Genomic DNA, 20741 nt, shown 5'->3' with positions numbered 1-20741 from the left:
GTGTACTTCAGGATAACTATCCAGCATACAGATATTATTGTAATAATTAGTTCACATTTTTAATCATTAAACATTTGAAAATAAATGTATAAAAAATGCAAACAGGAAAATGTAATAATATTCTAAGAAGACTGACATCATTGTTTAAAAACTGGTACAAGTATAATGCAAATTCTTTAAAAAAAAACGTGAAACAATAAAATTGTTACAGAGTTAAGCAGAAGTTATGAACAAACAAAATATTAAATATTTAGGTCAAGAGTGTGTTTAAATATGATTAGCATAACATAATTATTTTCTAACAATTAAGTTGATACAATTGAAATACAGGATATTGATATTTCTTCAAAGTGAGTCATAAACCACTTTCATTGAGGTTTTATTAAAGTAAGGCTGTTCATCAAAAGTACTTTGTTATTTAATGAAAGGTACTGTTTTATGATTCTAGTTATTCTTCAGTTACTGTTTCATCTGTTTCCTTGCAATAATTTACTACTGCTACAAACTTTAATCAGTGAGAAAAATAATTTGAAACATTTAATACGAACATTTGTTTTCAAACTTTTTTTCATTATAATGCTTATTTTTTAGTTTATTCTGATATAGGTTTATAGATTTTGTTATTAGTACATTAAATTATTTTTGTACATAAATATGATTATATTCAGGAAGATACAAGTGGAAAAAAGAATTTACTCTGTTATACTGTGATCAGGGGAGTAGATTTTTTTTACACCCGATTGGGGGGGGGGATGATTTTTGCAACCACTTACGTGGACTGTTCAATTTTAAAATTGGTAATATCTGATTACATGAACCTGAGAGCTGTAAACATGCAGTTAGAGTAATCTTGTTGCCACGATACTTGCATGTATACTTAGGCCTACTAACTGATACTTACGAACTATCGCTTAGATCGAAAAGCTTAGAAGCACGCCTATATTAAAGATGTACATTTCGACTACTGAAAAAGCCTACATCTAGGCCTAATAATGTAATTCGATTGGTAAGAACATGAGAATCACAAGAACAAACACAGGCCTACAAACTGTGAAGCAATAAAATATTCAACAGACCAAACTGTACAGAGGGATGATTGTATGCACCATAACCCCACCTAAAATGAAGGGGGGATGTATCCCATCCATCCCCCCCCAGGATCTACACCCCTGACTGTGATCATATGTAAAGATTTCAAAGCTGTTTCAATATTGTACAACAGGCTTTTATATGCATTACATCATTGTTTAGCATTATTATTTTGTAGAAAAATTGTTCGTTTAGGTCAGATTATTGTCATCATTGTGATGATGGTGTTTCTGTGTTGTCATAAAAATGATAGTGAAAAGATTGTTTATGTGATTAAGGTTTTCCATAACTCTGTGATGCTATTTATTTATATGGTCATAATATTGATTTGCTATTTTGTTAGAGTTTGAATAATTCTCACGTGTTATTTATATAATGAAATCTTGTTAATTTGAGCATATTTGTAATGAATTAATTTGTTTGGGTTATAAAGACATCTGACTAGTCATATCAGTTACTTTGAATGCGGTGGACATTATTAATAACATGAGTTATCGACTGATAAATGTCAGAGTGGAACCCTGTAAGGGTGAGATTCCAATTGATGAACCAAAGCCAACTGTACATACAGCTTTTTATTGTATTTGTCATCAATTATTCTTTCTTGTACAAACAACCATCACATTTTAATAATGCTGATATTTCTACACTTCTTTGCTTTTAACCACTATGGCTTTGCATTACTTTAGTATAAATCATTCTGATTAACTTTGAATATATTTATTGTAGTTTATTAAACATCCCTACTGTGAAGATCATCCTCAGAAAAACTGTTACGAAAAAGGTATAAAACTATCTGGTATATTATTGATTTATATACAAATAGCTATAGTTCAAATCGTCCATACAAAGAGAACTTTTATACATTATGTAATAAGTAAAATGCACAGAAATCAAATAATGTAAAATGTATCATAAATTTTAGAAAGGTGCAACAGGAGAATTAGTACTCACAGAGGAAGAAAAACGCACTCTGCTGGCAGAGGGCTATACTATTCCTCAACGACTTCCTCTAACAAAAGCAGAAGAAAGGTCACTGAAGAAAGTTCGAAGGAAAATTAAGAATAAGGTAACATTACCACTTTTACATATTCACTTATTACTTTTTTGTAAATGCTTGTTCATATATTATAGAAACAGGTATACAAGTTTAGAAGATACTCATGATAAATGTTTATATAATATGCTATTTTTAAAAGCTTTAGCTTGTTTTAAAGACATGAGTAATTTACACTTGAATTCTTCATATAATCAATTTACCTAAAAATTTAGCAAGAGCATATGTGCATAAGAATTTTAGGTTTGTGATGGGAATATGTAATATTTTATTACTAATTTCCTTTTCCTCCCTCACCCCTATGCTCTGGTTGGTCAATAATAAGCTTATGGACTTACAACACTAAAATCTGTGGTTCTATTATGTGTGGTAGATGGAGTATAGGAGTCTTCTGTGTAGTTTTTCACTAACAGACAAAATCTCCTCCTGCCCCTAATAAGTCTGTGATCAACTATTTATTAGATTTCTAAAGTCCAAAAATAAACATAAAGTAAATATTTTTTTACTGATGAAGGAGAAGCTGGTACCAGTATAGAGATAAATATTTTTCAAGGAATTAAGTTTTATGTCTGTCACTACTGTCAAGTTTGGTTTGGTGATCATGGTCTGCTACTCATGTTATAATAAAGACTTGTTCAAATATGTTATATCACCCAGAAGGTAAAATTGTAAGACTGTGAATGATATTGACAGCATTCATATTTTAATGAATGGAAATTTCTTTATTTTTTTTTCCTTTTAAAACATGCTTTCATTAATAAGCAATGAAGAAAATATTAATCAATGAATAGCTTCATTGTATGAACAATGTCTTAAGTTTCCAGCATCTTAATGTTGGCAACAAATATGTTCTTATCAGAGAAATAAAAAAAACTTCAAGCTATTGTTTTTTTTAATTAATTTGAAATGACTGAAAATAGACCAATAAAATATTTGATCTGTATAATTTGTAAGTCTTTTTAAGGAGAAAAAATAAAACTAAATTCTTTCTTTCCCTGTTGAAAGAGGCAGGATGTGACCTATTGGCATGTATGTGTATGAATTTCAGAATCCAAGATTCATATTTTTCCCTCTAGCCAGTAAGATCAAAATGAGTGAGAGCTAGTGCAAGTAGGTCTTCTGTAGCTTTGTGTTAATATATAACCCAAACTGTGTATATATGAAAAAGAAACAACTTGTGTAACAATGAACTGGAACAAATTCGTTTTGTGTACAAGCTACTTAATTTGAATTTTTCCAGTGAAGATAGTTATTTAATCTCTTATAGCTTATTCATTATGCAACTATTGAAAGTTTTAAAGTTTTTCAGATCTGAAGTTAAAGTAACACTGTATAAAATATCGCAAACCAATATTTGATATACATATGGCTAGAGTGTCAAGTTTATAATGAAGTTTCAGCAATATTGTATATAAAATGTTTCTGAGGAGTATACAGTGTATGTCCTACAAAATGTGACAATATATATTCATTTTTAATACTTGGAGATTAAAGAATAATCCTTTGAAACTATTCACACATCATATTTTCAGTTCTAGCTTTTGTTGTTTTTCAAGATAGAATTTTAAATAATATGTTATCTCTAATCATGAGGTGAGGAAAGTAGACTTTCGCACATTATTTGGATCATAAGTTATATTACCTAATGGTAAGGCTGCAAATAACAGAAAAGAATTTGCACAGCTATTAATCTAGATTAGCAATAATGAAGTGAAGTTGTTTATACATTGTAGATGGTAAAAATGTTTTGGAAACATTTATTTAAAACATATTATTTACAGATTTCAGCACAAGAAAGTAGAAGAAAAAGGAAGGAATATGTAGATACATTAGAAAAAAAGTAAGTTTTTACATTTATTACAACATTTACCTTTAAAGCAACCCGTATGTATGTATTCTAACATTAAAACATCTTTCCTTTATCTATGTGGTGGACAGAGCAGATAGCCTGATGTGGCTTTGCTATAAGAAAAGAAAAACACACCTTTATCTATTTGGAAAAGAAAAATTTTAATAAACATGTTTAACACTGTTTATGTTATGAAGAGGTTATTAATTGTTTTTAGTAATTAATTACATTCAAAAAGAATAAAATTGATTTAACGTTTCTCTGAATAATGATTACATATTTTTTGGATTGATTTGTTTATTTTCATTTGTAAGGATTTTTATACTAATGCTTTGTGTTATTTTCATTTTTTAAAGAAAATGCCTTATAGCAAGTGTTAGTAGGTTAATCCCTTAGTTCAGTTGGTATAGTGTATTAAATGTGGTTTAAAAAAGTTTTAGGTTCAAATACAAGCCAAGCAACTAAAGTAAAAGATAAAAAAATTGAAATTATCATAAGTTTTTTTGTGCATTTCTCTTAATTATTTCAGTATAGATTTCTAATTAGAGGTGTTTTAATATAGTATTTCAGGTTTATTTTTTTGTCTACCATAATTTGTTGTCCAAGAAGCCTTTCATCAATACCAGAATGCATTAACTGGGCTGGATTATTGCAGCAAAAATCTTACTTATAATAAAATTCTGTGTTGTAAGATTGTACACTTAAAGACAAGAGAACTAACAAATAGATCTAACAAATGTATATAAAAAAATGATTTTTTTATATAGACCTCAAGTAATATTTCTTACACAGTTGTGATTTGAAATTCCCAGTAAATTAATTTGTACCTTGACTTGATAGTTCAAGCATTTACATAGAAACAGACGAAATATAATTTTTTTTAATTATTAGATGTGATAACAATTCTATTTAGAACAACTTTCTTATTATGCTATGTATTGTTGACTGAAATAACCATATAGTTTTAATCAATGAATCATGCTAGTTGAAGATTGAATATTTTTATAATTAAAGAATTATTTTCCTAAAAACAATAGAAAGGATTGTTATTTTTATTTTTTGCCTAGTGTGGAGATATTAACAAATGAAAACAATGACTTCAAAAAGAAAGTTGAATCTTTAGAGAATATGAATAAGTAAGTATGTGCCAAGGTGAAAAAGATGATGATTTGTATACTTAATACTACGTAAAGTAAAATATATTTGTATATGTGATAAAGTATGATTCATAAAAATGAACTATAAACTATTTCTTAAATGAAAGAAAATGCCATAAAATACAATTCAAATAACATCAAATGGTTTACTTCCTTTTCGTGTCACTATACTATTATATATTGTGTAATAGTCTTTACCATCAACCAAGGAGAGCATTATTAATAGTAATATATTAATTATTTTGTATATTGTGTAATGTATTTTCAGCATGATGCCACTTTCTTATCAATGTTTATTGTTCTATTTCAAGTTTATAGCAAAAACACTGCAATAGAAATTTACAGAAAATCTATAAATAGTTTTATGAGTCTAGTGACAATAATGCTGCATGCTTCGGAAACAAAAAATTTAAAATAAAATTTGCAGGTATCAGGAAAAACCAGTGTTATAATACATCTCTCTTTTGTATCACAGTATGCACATTGTACTAGTTTAAAATTTTACTGTGATTTGAATACCAGTAATATTTATGTTTTTTAACTTGGGATGCCAGAGACAATTCCAGTAGTTTTAAAAGCTGATTTTGATATATTTAAACTAAAATTTTGCTATGCAATTTAATATGTTCATCTATTTTAAGACTGTTTTGCTACATAAATTTAAATATAAACACCAAAGGCAGACATACATATAAAATATTAAAATAGTTATTTCATTGCAAGATATAAATAATTATTTTAAGCATGTTTTACACAAGATATTTGTAAAATATTATATAGACACATGGAAATGTAGCCTAATATAGTTTCCTCATCTGTTTGCTTTGCAACAAACTTGATCTTATAATACTGAAATGAGTTTTCACCCTTTGGCAGACACAGTGTAGATAATCCTTTCTACAGTATTGTACTTTACATCAAACACATTTAATGTCGAAATAACTTTAGATATACTGAGTATGATTTGGATTTTTGAATTTTATATTTACAAATTTAAAAAAAAGGCAGAGAACCATATCATAATGTTTTTGTTTAAAGTTAACAGGATTCCAGGAATTTAAGTATTTTCCTTTGTGCCACTGTAAAGTAAAATGAAGTTTCAAAAATATTTTATTTGCTTTGTTTTGTATAACTCATTATTATAGTATTAATGTGTTAGTTTTAGTGTGTGTTTGTTTTGTTTGTTTTTTTCAGATCTCTTCTCTTAGAACTTCAAAAACTGCTGTCCATTCTTGACAGTAGTTGTATGAAGAAAAATAAAACTGCTACTTCTCATAAAATTACAGAGGTAAAAAAAATTGTTTTGGATTTATTTGTATGTTGTTCAACTTTGGTTCTGTAAGAAGTTTCTGTAAGCTAATATAATTGTATTAGTGTTAAAACAAATTATTTGATAAATGAATATTTATTACATCTTCCAAATGTAAACTAGCTCTTTTATATAATATTTATTAGGGCATACATGTTAAAGTTGTTAAATAAAGCCTTAAAGAGTCTTCAAGACATGATAGTAGGTAAAACAAAAGCAAAAACCAGGAAGTCAAATATTGAAGGGCTAAAGAAATTCATTCATGCATGCATATATAATACATGTATGTGATATACCTAGGAAAAGAACCAAACATTATTTATATATTTCTGGATCACTTTCTCCTGATAGTCATGAATCAGCACCTCATGCTGTTCATCACTGTTAACTCATGATAGCCATGGTATCACTACATGGCAGTGGTTGTAAGATTATTACTTCATGGTTGTCATAAAATAATTACTCATAATAGCCATGGAATTTACCAGGCAGTGCTTATATGCTCATTTCATCATGGTAATGTTGTGATCATTGCTTCATGGTTGCCTTTAAATAATTATTCATAATATTTGTGGTATTTAATGTCATAATATAGATGATATTATTACTTCATGGTAATCATATACTTATCATTCAGTGATTGTTTATATTATGCAAAGCTATGCAACAGTTATTTGTACACTACTCTATCTAATATATACAACTTATAGACTAGAGGGAAGATAGCTAGTCATCAGCATCCATCTCCAACTTATAAGCTACACTTGTGTGGTTGAAGAGTGGGATTTTGACCATTACACTTATGGAACACCACCACCCTATAGTGCAGAGTACCTTTTTATAGGAACAGGGCATAAATAATGAACCTTTAAACAATCCAGGAATCATAGGCCTCATCAAACAATATTCATGAGTTTAGTATTTTATGATATTTGTGATATCTTAAGGTTGTTGTAGCATTAATACTTCATCATCATTGTTGTGCTTTTTCATGTATGGGCCAGATTCTTTACAGTAGGTGTCTGTGACTTGTTTGCAATAAACAAACAGCATACTGTCCACTTGTTATAAAAATAATATATTAAAATAAGTCAAATATATATTACTAAGTGTTTGCTATGCTGTTGGTTATTACAGTTGTATCTAGAGCTCTAATTAATTATTTCTTTTTCTTCAAAGTCCACACAAGTGAGTTCAATTACTTCAGAGTACAATTGAGAAGACAAATTATTTCTTCTGTACTCTTATTACAATACTATCTGTGATAATTTTAAATTTAAATATTGTCACTGCATTCTTGTTATGGCTATATTCACAATTGCACAGTTTGATTCTATCTAACTATATGTAATACATTCTGAACACATGTTTATAGCTTGACAGATGCCTTGAACTTTCCACACATTGTAAGATATTATGATGCAATAATACTTACTTAGATTGTTCTAGTGACGTGATTCAATAATATAATAATCATCAATTGAAAATAGTTGAACTACACTAAGTATATGATAAACTATTGTGTGTAAAAATAACTAAATTTAACACATGGACTGTATTAACTATCCAAATAATAACTCTTACATTGAAGATAAATGGAAACAGTCATGCATATCCAACAGAGATCATGATGTCATTATTATGTGGTTGTAAGAGTATCTTTATCTCATCATATTTATGACATCATTAATTCAATCCTTGATAATGTTTATTACGTCATGGTATGTTTGGTTCTTAGTAGTCATGACATTATAACGGTATAACGGTAGTTGATTTGTTTTATAAACTGATATATCTGTTTGTGTGTGTATGTATATTTGTCTGTTCCTCCAGTGGAATACTTTAAGTCTGTAAACTTGTGTCTTTGAAATTTGGTGATTTCCATGTGGTGGAAAAAGCAGATAGCCCAATTTGGCTTTGCTCTAAAACAAACAAAGAAATCATAATTCTGATGTGTTTTGATATGAATAAAATTTATGAAAAATTACATTCCAAAACACACTCACTTCAGTTGACATTTAGTTGTTGGAGTCTTGAATTTCATTGGTTTCTACAGGTGATCATAATTCCATTCCTATTCATTAGTTCCAATCCCTGACATCAGCCCCTCAGTATATTGGTATTCAGGATAGATACTGTCTACATCCAAGGTTTTCACTGCTAAGGCAGATCACCAGTAGCCTCAGTGATTATTGTATATCTATGATATATCAATGACCATTCCAGTTACCTACTAGGTAGATTAAGGTTATATATTCTTTCTTTACACATGCTTCTAACATAGCTCTTATATGCCATGCATCCCATTTACTTGCAGGTTTATATTTTCATTGTTGCTGATCTACAGGTATCACCAGTTGGAGTGATTTGCACTGTTTGTCCATAGACAACTTTCTCATTCTCTCTACATCTTCAAACCAGTTCTTCTTACTCAACATTCTGCATATAGTCCTTTTCTCTAATTCATCTGCTCACTTCTCTCCATATCCAATTAGATTTAGAGTTTAATCACGTTCAATTAAGGTCTTGAAGATTTTTTTGCCTGTACTTATAACTTTAGGAATACTAGACAACTCTTTTTATTCTTGGAGCTCTGTAAATACGATGTATCTTCTATGAGTCGCATCTGTTTAGATTTATCTCTTCTACGTCTTTTACTGCCTGGTCAAATTGCCTGCTGGAGGTCATTGTGCAGACTTGTACATGAATGTTCCCTAATACCATATTAGGACTCCCTAATGTGTACTAACTCCCAGATTCTACTAGTAGAACTAGGGACTCCTTACCACATCTAGTTTCCAGTCATTGGGGTGGTGGACAGAAACTTTTCCTCTAGAGTATTATAGTGAATTATTCCTCTCTCTGTGAAGAGGGCAAACTTGATAACCCTCCTACCCAGGTCCCTGGATATTGGTAGGAGTAGCACCAGTCTAAATGGAAGCCTTTTGTAATACCAGTTCAAATTTGATGCTTGGTTATCTGGTTGAGGTGTGCAAGGCCCTTCTTTTTAATCAATGTCAGTTCGGTATATTGTTCATGGAAGGGGTCCACTATCTTTTCATTATTATGAATGCAGAGTGGTCCCATCCTGGGTACTTGGTAAAGCACAATTGCTCCATGTCCTACTCATAGTTCCAGAGGCAAGTGGAATGTTCCTAACCCACTCAGTTGGGAAGTGAGGATGAATGTTCATAATTCCAGACAGATGAGTTCTATTTTTTTGATTTAGTGTGGTATATATAATTCTCAGATATTGTTTTTCATGCTTCTTCATGTGGAGGAGAAGGTTTGTCCACTTCAGAGTTTTTCACTTTCTTTCTGTGATTCCAGTGGCTTGGAATGTATTGCTCTCCTACTGGCTACAGGTTGGGATTCAAACAGTAGTGTACATATATGTATGTTTGTATGCAATCTTGTGGTCCCTAATCATTAGTGTGGGATATAGTGACCAAGACCCCTTTATTCCAATGCCAAGTAGTAGAACCATTGCTTTCTGGTTTGGGCTGGCTTATAGTGATGATAACTCATGTATACTCCCATCCTTCATATTTGAACTACGTCAGGGTGAAGAGTATACCTGTTCTGTATGTAGTACAGTTCTTAGGTACCACTCTTATCTTTGTACACCCATGATTTGTGTAGACACTTTCTTTATGGATAATGCCTTCACTGGCTCCTCTACCTTCTCAGTATGGGATTCTAGTTATAAGTGTCAGCAGATGGTAAGTATGTTTTGGAAGTTAACATTTTCCTAAATTGAAAATGTGTTTCCAATAATATTTGCCTCCTTTGATACACTCCCACCCTTCCTCCCCACTAAGAGTTAGTGTTAGCAAGTGGGATGGTGTCAGCCTCAAAAAAGTGATAAAATTATTTAAAAAAGGCACTTATTTACAATACTACAATAGCAGGTGCTTTGACATAAGTGGAGAGTATCATGAGACATATATTGCCAAGGGCATTTAAATAGGGTATAAAAGACTGGAGCAAGTGAGAAAAATCAGACCAATGGGCAAAGAAGAAACCCTGGCAGTCATGTAATAGCTGTAAGTATCATCAGTATTATTGGAAATACATTTTTAATATAGAAAAATGTCAAAATTCACCAACTTAATCCAGTTCACACCATAAGAGCTGTTATAAATCAGTTTGTTTATATAAATAACTCTTTCACCACTGCTATTTCATGTCATTTCTCAGCTAGCTTGAAGAGTCCAAGTCTCATCAGCTCTGGATGTAGTAAGTTTAGTGTGATCGACGTAATATTATATGCTTCTCCCTACTTTCACTTAGGAGATGCTATTAGTAATTCTGAGAAAATATTTTTATTTCCAAGTTTTATTTAATTTTTATTCACATCCTGTTTTGTTTGTAGATAATAAATTACATAGGCCTGTGAATTTAAACTTCATAATTCAGCTGTGCAGATTTTGAAAATATTATTCATTTTTTATCATGTTAGGCTTTTTCACAGTTCAAGAAGAAAAACTTTACTTAGATCAAATTATTATTTCATCTTCCACAATGAACATTTTTTATTATGTTTGAGTTTTAGAATGATCAGTAAGACTCGTGCATCGCAGTTGGTCTAGATAAATCTATAACCAGTAGTCGTAAACATTTTAAGCATAATGAAATGTCACCCAGTTTCAATGAAAATTATTCACTTATGTAAAAGTACATATGACATTTTGTGAAAAATCTGTACATGGTAGAGAAAAATGGGTATTGTTTTCAGATTCAATGTACAGGAATTACTATAGGACATGTAAAAATTTCAAGACTATAGTAGTATTGCAGGCTTGTATTATTTATCATTTTGTCTCTCTCTCTTTTTTTTTTTTTTTAACCCAGCCTTTATATTGGTAGTTGTTGGTGTTTGAATGCTAATTATTCAAGGGATATGTGTAAAAGTTAAAAAAAAAAAATTGAGTATTACAGGGTTAGATGGTAATATTTTGTAGAAGTGATGATAACTTGTATGTCTTTAATTGTTAAATAAGGCCTATAGATGGTTTATTATAACTTCCATAAATCAAACACTAATCATCAGAGAGCTATAATATTTGGCATATGAACTAATGAGACAGTGGGAAAGATTACTTCAATTTCAAAACTAATTAATACCAGAGGGTAATAACCAATAAATTCAGACATGTTAACAATGCTCAATATAACTAGCATGTTTCAGCAATATGGGGTGAAGCTCCATTGTGCATGAAGACCATTTCATTAAACATTCATCTTCTTTGAAATCTAGAAATGATAATATGTTATAATTTAAACAAATAACTGATCTCCCTCATTGTTGCCTGACTCTGTCTAGTTAGTGCTTCACGTCAATGATACATTGATGTTATTGCAATAGTTGTAGTAATGTTTTAAAAAAATAAATCTAATATGCAGAGATAAACTGTTGTGATTAATTTGTAATGCCAGAATAAAGTTAAATATATTTAATGCTATTTTTGTACAACCACCACAATGTAAGTTGTACTGGGTTTGACAAATAAATGGCAGATGGGTTTTAATTATAATAAATCCAAAGTAATGCATTTTGGTTGTCATAATTTGAATTATAAATATAATTTGTATGGGATTAATCTTAACAGTGTCATGTAAGAAAAGGTTCTTGGTGTAATACTCAGTTGGTCTCTAAAGCCATCCAAATAGTATGGTGTTGCTATTGGTAGGGCAAATAGAATTTTAGGCTGTATATACAGAAATATTGAATATAAGTTTAAAGAGGTTATAATTTCTTTGCACATGTTCCTGGTCAGACCATATTTGGAATATTGTTTTCAGTATTGAACTCCTTACCTTAGGAAAAACATTGATTTGTTGGAAAGAGTTCAGAGAAGGGTTACTACAATTGTGCCTGGGATTTTCACATAAGGAGAAGCTGAAATATCTCAAATTGTTTTCTTTTGAAAAAAGAAGAGTTAGGGGGTGTCTAATTGAGGTGTTTAAAATTGTAAACAACATTAGTAGTCATGATGCATCATCTTTTTTCATATTTAACAGTGAGAATAGTAGGACTGTGGGACACAAGTATAAATTTTGGAAGGGTAGGAGTCATCTTCAGCTAAGACAATTTCATTATCATTCTAGCTTTTCCTAAATTTACTGTTTCTACAAAATCTGAAGGTAACTCATTCCAAAGGCCAACCACCCTATTAGAATAAAGTCTGGTTTTAAGATGTTTTTTTCTAAGTTACTTTAGAGTGTGGAACAGCCAAGATGGACAAATAGGTCTCATTTTACCTCAAAACATTATGTTGTGTTTTATGTGATAATGGTTTAGCAAATGATATTGAAAACTTTAATTTTTTTTTTTTTATTTCAGCCATTAAATGACTCTCCACTAAAGAGTTTGGAAGAGACATTAGATTGCTTTGAAAATTCTGAAGGTAGGAGCATTCAGAATTGTACATAAGTTAGAATAAATCATTAAAGTTCTTATGTTTGTAAGAGAATGAATAACCGTGGACATTTAAAATATTGTCATTTATTTTGCTGGTTCAAAATAATAACATGCAAGTATATTTCAGCATCATATGTTTTACAGTTAAACTGAACCCATCTATTAGGTGGTGATGAATTAATATACTTTAGTGTGGGGTCTTTTATGGTTTAAAAAAGCATGTTTTTGTTTGGTCATGAAAACAAAGCTTAGGGTAAATGTTCAAGGGGAAGAAAACATCTTAAACTGATGGTCTGTTAATAAGCTTGGTTTCAAATTAACCAAAAGTACTGAACCCATTGTCTCTGCTTCTCAGAGAAATTCTTAAATCACTAAGTTTTTTTCCACAGACCCACTATGAATGCTATTTTTCTAAATTTTATGATGGTTAATGGTTATAAGTAATATGGCTTTTCATATCATATATAAATTGTATTGATTTTAATTTAATAAATTTCTATTTTTTTGTGCATATACAAGTTTTCAAATTCTGATAAACTAAAGTACTACAGGGTGTTCGAAAAGTCACTGTGCACTTATATATGTATATGATCACAAAACTGAACAGTGACTTTCCGAACACCCTGTAGAATGGAGCTTAAAAAGTGAATGAATTGGGATAATTTTACATATTGAATGGCTTATTAACATACAATATGATATGTTTATCAAGCCAAAAGAAACTTTAGTTAGTTTGTTGCCCTTGTGAATCAAAGAAGCATTTGAGGGTGGCAAAGCACATATTCTTGACATGATTATTAAACGGTTTGAACCATTTGCAGATGTAAATTAATCTTTTCTTCATGTACAAACACTTTCATAAATACTTTACTATCTAAGGTACACATTATAAATGTCTGCACTATTTAGCTTCTAACTGTGTTAAATTGGTTTCTTTTTACAGAAAATTACACTAGTGGTTGTAACAGTGAGAGTTTGTGCTTGTCAGGTAATTTCTCCGTATTATTTTTTATTTCACAGATGAAGCAAGATAGCTATATTTAGGTTATAAATGAAGATGAGATTTGAAACACAACAAAGTTCATGGTATGTTACCATTTGTTCCAAGTAGATTCAACAATTAATGTTCTGGAAACTTGTAGTACGAAATATTACTTATTTTTGTTCCAGAAGATAAGAATGAATGTATATTTAAAACTGTATACTTAAAGTCTTTGTGTTTGAATAATACATATTTTGGACTTGAGCTTGGTCTTTGATTTTTATTATTTCCATTTTGTAATAAACTTGGATACTATTTCATTAATGTCTGTATAATTTGGGAATCATTCATTCTTCATAACTTATGAATTGAAATGGTTGATTTTTAGAGCTGAAAATTTAATCTTGTAGCACAGTTGTTCTAATGCATTAGAAAATATTATCATCAATAAGACGTGTTCTAGTTGTTTCACAAATTTGGAAGATTCTTTATCTTCTTGCAGTTTCACTAAACTTTAGCAGTTTTCTGGCCAACTGTACATCTTTTGTCCAAACAACTACAATACAAACAATAGAAGACATTTTACAGCTCTATGATCTTAAAAGTACACATTTTATGTTGCTTTTTCCCATTAAATTGTTCCCATTGTCTGTGAGACTTATATTGCTAGAAACCAGGTTTTAATACCAGTGGTGATATTTGTATGAAATAATTTATGGCTAGTCTATTTTATAAACAAAAGATTCATTATTTAAATATTTTAAAAGCATTTAGTACATTGACAATTGTATTAATTTCGGTTAGTTTTAACATACTTCTATAAAGGTCTTCTAAATCCATCTAATATTCTAAGGTCATATTATCTTTTTCTTGTCCATGTGTCATAATTATTTAATACTTGCATTTATTATTATTATTATAATTCTCATTTATTGCTCCTGAGAGAAAGTGTGTAATAGGTGAATATAAGCCTTAGACATTCTATGTAAGATCTTGACTGGTGTTTAGGAAACTTCAATTTTAACTAATTGATGTGTGGAAAGAAATCCTGGCAATAAAAAATTGATGTAATCTGTTATATGACCCAAGGCATATTCATGATTATTCTTTTGTAGGTGATTTATAAAGAGTCATGATGAACAAGTGAAGGAGAAATAAGCAGTAACTGCCTAATTTAACTTAACACTTGTGGATAAAATCTTGGAGGTCTTAACCATAAAAGTACCACAGATGGAAAGGATGTTATTTTTCAAAAGACATCCTGAGGATGAAACGATGGAAGTCATTTGAAATGTTGGCTTTTCAATCAGAGTTACTTTTGTAGATCAGTCCATCAAGACCTTCTACACAAATATTATGCTGAACAAAGCATTTACTGCTCATTCCACCTTTGTTTGTACAACATTCACGTTTTGATAGAATACTTTTTAAGTTTTTACTGATTTTTCTTTTAATTGATCAAACATAAAATAATTAAGAAAGACGTTTTTCTGAAAGTAACACATTCTTGTTTACCTTTTTAAATTAGTTTTATTAGACAACTATATATGTTGCATATTAGTTTCCAGCTAATATTCATATGCTTTTGTTTAATTTATTAAGGCACTTTATGAAGTTAATAAAAGGTTTCTTTTAGAGTAAATTATATTTATTAGGAATAAAATCTTTGAAATGCTTTCAAAGGTTTTATTAACCCATAGAAAATAATTTAATTAATCAAAATATTGGATATGATGTTAAAATGTTAAGGTAAAAACTTTATTAATAATATTCAAATATTACAATATAACTAAGTATAGCATTTCTATTGAAGTATTAAATATGCTGTTTAAATACAGTATTTGTTTAAATTTTATCATCAGATATGGTGTTTAAAATCCAATTCTTATCTACAAAATGTCTACCATGCTTTGATCTTTGTCATGTATTTTGAAAAGTAACAAGTTTTGTTTATAAATAGCTTTTTCTTTTTTCTTTTAGGATACAGAATGCCTCATGTCTGATCACAAGCAAGTATATCCATGCAGTTTGTCACATTCACTGTTCACTGACTAGTTGAATTTCCATCATTCTGTTATCTGATTGTAAGCCATAAAGATATGTAGCTGATGCTGCATCATTTCTACTGATTCACTGAATGCAAAGCATTAAATATTAATTGAATTTTCATCCTATTATGAAACTGTCAAGTGACAATTGTAATAAGAGCAAGATTTAATGCAATTTTAAAGGATACAGTTTCTTCCTATCATGTCATCATGGTATTTTAAGAATGATTTAGCTTCCAGTTCAAAGTACTGTATTTTTACATTGTTAAGAACTGTTTCTACATCATAATATAAACTGATGACTTGACGATATTAAGAGTCTAATGAAATTTGTTTTAAACAGCTTTAATTGTAAATTATCATTTTTGCTTAATTTTAAATAATTCAACAATGCTTCTTTGGTTGGAAGTGCAAATGTTTCTAGTCTAAAAGAATTTAAAGTTTATGTATTTGGAAAGGTGCTAATTTTAAACAAAGTAACATGAACATAATAGATTTACAGCTTTTTAAACAGGTTATTTTACAGCATTCATAGTTATTGAACACCGTGTTAATACAGATTTTTTTTCTAAAGTAACTTTTCATGCTTTCTAATGTGCATAATACTTAATAGGTTACATTCCAAAAATTAAAATGTTTTTGTTTTGCATTTATTTGTTTATAAATTGAGATAATGAACCACAATCCAACATTTTTAAGTGCTACATAATGTGTGTGTGTGTGTGTGTATTTCATCAAGTTGAAAAATCACTTCATTTCTTAAGAGATTAAAACAGTTACTTGTTAGTTATTAAAATTATTTAGCTGAATGAATTGCCTTGAAGGAAAGGATATTAACTAACATGGAAAACAAAGAAATTTAATTTTGTGAGAAAATCAAATATTCCTTAAACTAAGGTCAAATAATATAGGATATACTCTATAGTGTAACACTAAATGTGCTGGTTTATTTATTGTTTTCCAATAAATGAGCTTTAAGTTCTTTCTTATCTAATGCAAGTTCACTTTGAGCTAATAGAAAGATATGAGAGAGGTAAAACATTTTCACTAACAATTATTTGCCACATAATGAAATAATATTTACAACAAATGAGTTATAAATACATTTTAAAAAGACTTTCTTCTGTGCGTAACACAACTAGATGAGCTGACTTTAAAGAAATGTATATGTCCATGTTAAAGTTAAAAATTAGGATTAACTAATTAGGATTATTGTCATAAATTCTATGCATAAAAATATCTTCTGTACAGTAACACATTAAAATTATTTTTATATATTTTAAAACAAAGATGTATATGTTTCTGCTGTGCCTTTATTTGTATTTTCATAATAAATTAAATTTTTAATAGCTTTACACAATGAATTTTGTTTCTCAATAAAAATTCCAAAATTTATATTATAACTTTTTTAAAGAGAGTTTTTATTTACTTAATCCAATCTTTTAATTGCTAATATTCTGTAGATATTTAATTTTATTCTGTATTTTCGATTTAAGTGAATAATATTGTTTAATTCAATCATATAAAGACTTCATTTCAGATTTTTTTGGATAAAAGATATTACAGTTGATAATCTAAATGTGATTAAAGCAACAAATTGATTTTCTTATGTACATTAGAAAAATGATCTTGATGTGAGTATGTGGGAAAGGAAAATAAAAAAGCTGTTTTTACAACAATGTGATTATGTTGTTTTATAGAACAATTAATATTTTATGTGATGTAAAGTAGTTATTGTAGAAAGATTTTGAAAAACATTGATTATATAGCATAAATATTGTTGATATTGGGAAAACTGTAAATGAAGTAATGATTTGTTTTGTAATAGAGAATATATTTCTTACAGTGTTAAAATTATAGAGTAACTTCAAAAACATCATTTTCTGAAGTTAGTTCAAAGAACATGACTTCAGTACTATTAAATGTTAAGAAAGACTTACACTTAAGATATTCCTTACTTACTATCTTGAAATTAGTTCCATCTCAGAGCTTCTAATTGAAATTTAATAAATTTTTGCATTTGTTTTACTGAATTATTTTTTCTGCTTAATTGTTTTCATACAACTTGTTAATATTCATAACTAAAATATGATTTTAAAATACAATTTCTTTCCTTTTGAAGTGTTCACAGTAGGGTTCAATTTACCTTTACTTAGAAATGCATATGGGTGACAGTTGATACTTTAAATTCTTTTAAGTCTTTTTATCACATGTTGTGCTTTAAATTGTCTTGGTCAGAATATGTTTAACTGTTCAGTTGCAATCTTGAAATCTAGAGAAAAAAACTTGTTTGACAATAAAGTCACGGTTAATTTGGTTTGATAAAAGAAGAAATTGTAAGTAATTAAGGCATGTGTTAGTTTTTGTATTTTAGCAAGAAAGTTTCAGCTGCTGTATGAATAAAAATAGTGAAGCACTTTTGTTTTATGTTGGAGTTCCAACATTAGTAACCAAAATAAGGTAGCAAAGAACAAGTTACCTTCATCTTATCTTATTACTAAAGAGATGGTTATGCAAGAGTGACGACACTATGGGTGGTGAGGGTAAGGAAGCAATCCCTGGTGTGACATACAGGGGTGCTGTATATATGGTTTCTGACCATCAGATGCAGGAATTTCAGTTTCATTCAGCAGTTTATAGTATCACAACTACAAAATTTATTCTAAAATCAATGTGATTAGGAGCTTAATCTGTTAAACTTTCTCTTACATTTAATGATTTGAAAGTTTTCCTTTTTCAGGATGAAGCCATGAACTTCACAATTAAATTTATTCTTATGTTGATATTGAATGGCATGTAATGATTTACATAAAAAAAATATTTGTTGGAAACTTTTTTTTTTCCTGGTATGATAGAGTAAAATACAATTTGAATTATATCTTTTTGTTGTCACTCTGATTTTTTACCTTTTTCTGTAGCATAAAAGATATTGAGATTTACATATTATAGTTCAGGATATCATAAAGACCTTTTTCGTAATGATGAACGAACTTTTATACATTGAAATCAGATGATATTTAATATGAAAAGTGACTTTCATAAAAGAAGTGCCAATATGAATGTTTAAGTATTCCTGGTTTTCATTCAGTTTTATGTAACATTTGGATTTTTTTTTAATTCAAGGACGCTTCAATATAATCCAATAAAAAAATCATAAAACTAACTAAAACAATGGAGTAGGGAGAAAAGTGCAAGTTCATCTGTTTAATAACTTTTGTATAATACAAGATATTTCATAGGATGATTGTTTTTTCAAATAAACATGATGATAAACAGAGAAGACACTCGTTAAAGAGCAAGAAAACCTAAAATAATTGTTTATAAATAATAATTGTTCTTTAAATAATAAATTATTTATAAATAATCATTAAAATAATTGTTTTATGTGTAAAAGTTTTGTTTGAATTTCGTGGGGGGAAACTAAACCAAAAATAGTTATTAATAATGACAATCACGTGAGAAAACTAGTAGACGATATATTCATGAGTCCTCAATTTCTTTGTTTGAGGTGAAAGATGAATCATTATAATTATATGTAATTATCATAGGTATTGCATGAGATGATTCATTCATAAAGGTTTATTTGGTCATTTTGTTGCAGTTACAGGGTATAAAACATGTAGATACATAAAGTAAGGTCAGGTAACTGAGATATCCTTCTTGTTCTGCGAGATACATACACAGTTTTATTATACTGAAAAATGAAAACGGTTTATAAACAAACTGCCACCACGCTTCAGCATTTAAACGTAAGAATTTTGTTTTTAATTTAAAAATTGAAAACAATATATATATATATAATGTTGAAACGTAAAACGATATTGAATTCTGCTTTTGTTAATTTTGATAGTGCATTTGTGATGTAAATAAAGATAAGTTAACTTATCATTCCAGACAATATTCACTCGTTTTAATTCTTGTTTACAACAATCTAATTAATAAATTCTGTTGAAGGTTTTTGTGTTGTACACTTAATATAAAGTGAAAATGTGTGAAGTCAGAAAGTAACATGTAGCTATGCAACATGTAATTAACTATAATATTTTTTCTCATATAAAGGGTTTTCTTCTTTCTTTTTAATGCATTTTTAAATGTAATAAATGATTTAGTCCTATTAGGACCTATTAGGTTTTAATGAATATTTTGTGCACTCTTTTATCGCATAGATAAGTTGAATCTTAAATAAAACATTTTGGTGGATTTTCCATTTGTATTTGAATAGTAGCCATTTCATGCACAAAGAACATAAAGAATTTTAAACAGAGAATATATTAGAGTTATCTGAACTTGCCGTACTTCCTTGTTTGTTTTTTTTAATTTCGCGCAAAGCTACACGATGGCTATCTGCGCTAGCCGTCCCTAATTTAGCAGTGTAAGTTTAGAGGGAAAGTAGCTAGTCATCACCACACACCGCTAACTCTTAGGCTACTCTTTTTACCAACGAATAATGGGATTGACAGTAACATTATAACGCCCCAACGGCTTATAGAGCGAGTGTGTTTGGGGAAGGGATTCTATCCCCTCAAGTTGTCGGCCAAGCGCCCTAAGTACCAGGCCATGACAGGCCGAAAGTAGAAAGACATTAGTATAAATACGCAATGAAAGAGTAATACCACAGTGCTTTACGATAATTAGGGTTAATACAGTGAAGAATGTTTATTCTCGCTCACACAGTTTCGAATACCCCCGCTAGTACAGCGGTATGTCTCCGGATTTACAGATAGCCCGATGTGGCTTTGCTATAAGAAAACAGTTTCGAAATCACAAACGCTTTTCAATTTTCAAGAAAGTTCTGTCATGGGCCCCTTTGTGCAGCTTGGCGTTTA

The 20741-nt window shown here is 29.3% G+C and overlaps 1 protein-coding gene across 6 annotated transcripts in view; it reads left to right on the top strand.

The window, feature by feature from the left end:
* LOC143247366 (uncharacterized) overlaps nucleotides 1–17594 on the top strand; it is a 68214-nt gene extending 50620 nt beyond the window's left edge. For 4 of the 6 annotated variants that reach the window (XM_076495352.1, XM_076495336.1, XM_076495342.1 and 1 more), the window contains 7 exons: nucleotides 2015–2158; nucleotides 3928–3986; nucleotides 5063–5131; nucleotides 6347–6440; nucleotides 12808–12871; nucleotides 13829–13873; nucleotides 15848–17594. In XM_076495352.1, coding sequence (XP_076351467.1) covers nucleotides 2015–2158; nucleotides 3928–3986; nucleotides 5063–5131; nucleotides 6347–6440; nucleotides 12808–12871; nucleotides 13829–13873; nucleotides 15848–15870 — 498 coding nt within the window. In that variant the 3' untranslated portion in view covers nucleotides 15871–17594. Of the gene's footprint in view, nucleotides 1–2014; nucleotides 2159–3927; nucleotides 3987–5062; nucleotides 5132–6346; nucleotides 6441–12807; nucleotides 12872–13828; nucleotides 13874–13905; nucleotides 13972–15847 lie in introns of all 6 variants that reach the window. The other 2 variants (XR_013026534.1, XR_013026533.1) reach the window with 1 other exon arrangement.
* Nucleotides 17595–20741: the final 3147 nt, after the last annotated feature.

The sequence above is a fragment of the Tachypleus tridentatus genome, chromosome 1 (assembly GCF_004210375.1).
Source record: "Tachypleus tridentatus isolate NWPU-2018 chromosome 1, ASM421037v1, whole genome shotgun sequence".
Lineage (NCBI taxonomy): Eukaryota > Metazoa > Arthropoda > Merostomata > Xiphosura > Limulidae > Tachypleus > Tachypleus tridentatus.
This window is presented reverse-complemented; position numbering and strand designations above follow the sequence as displayed.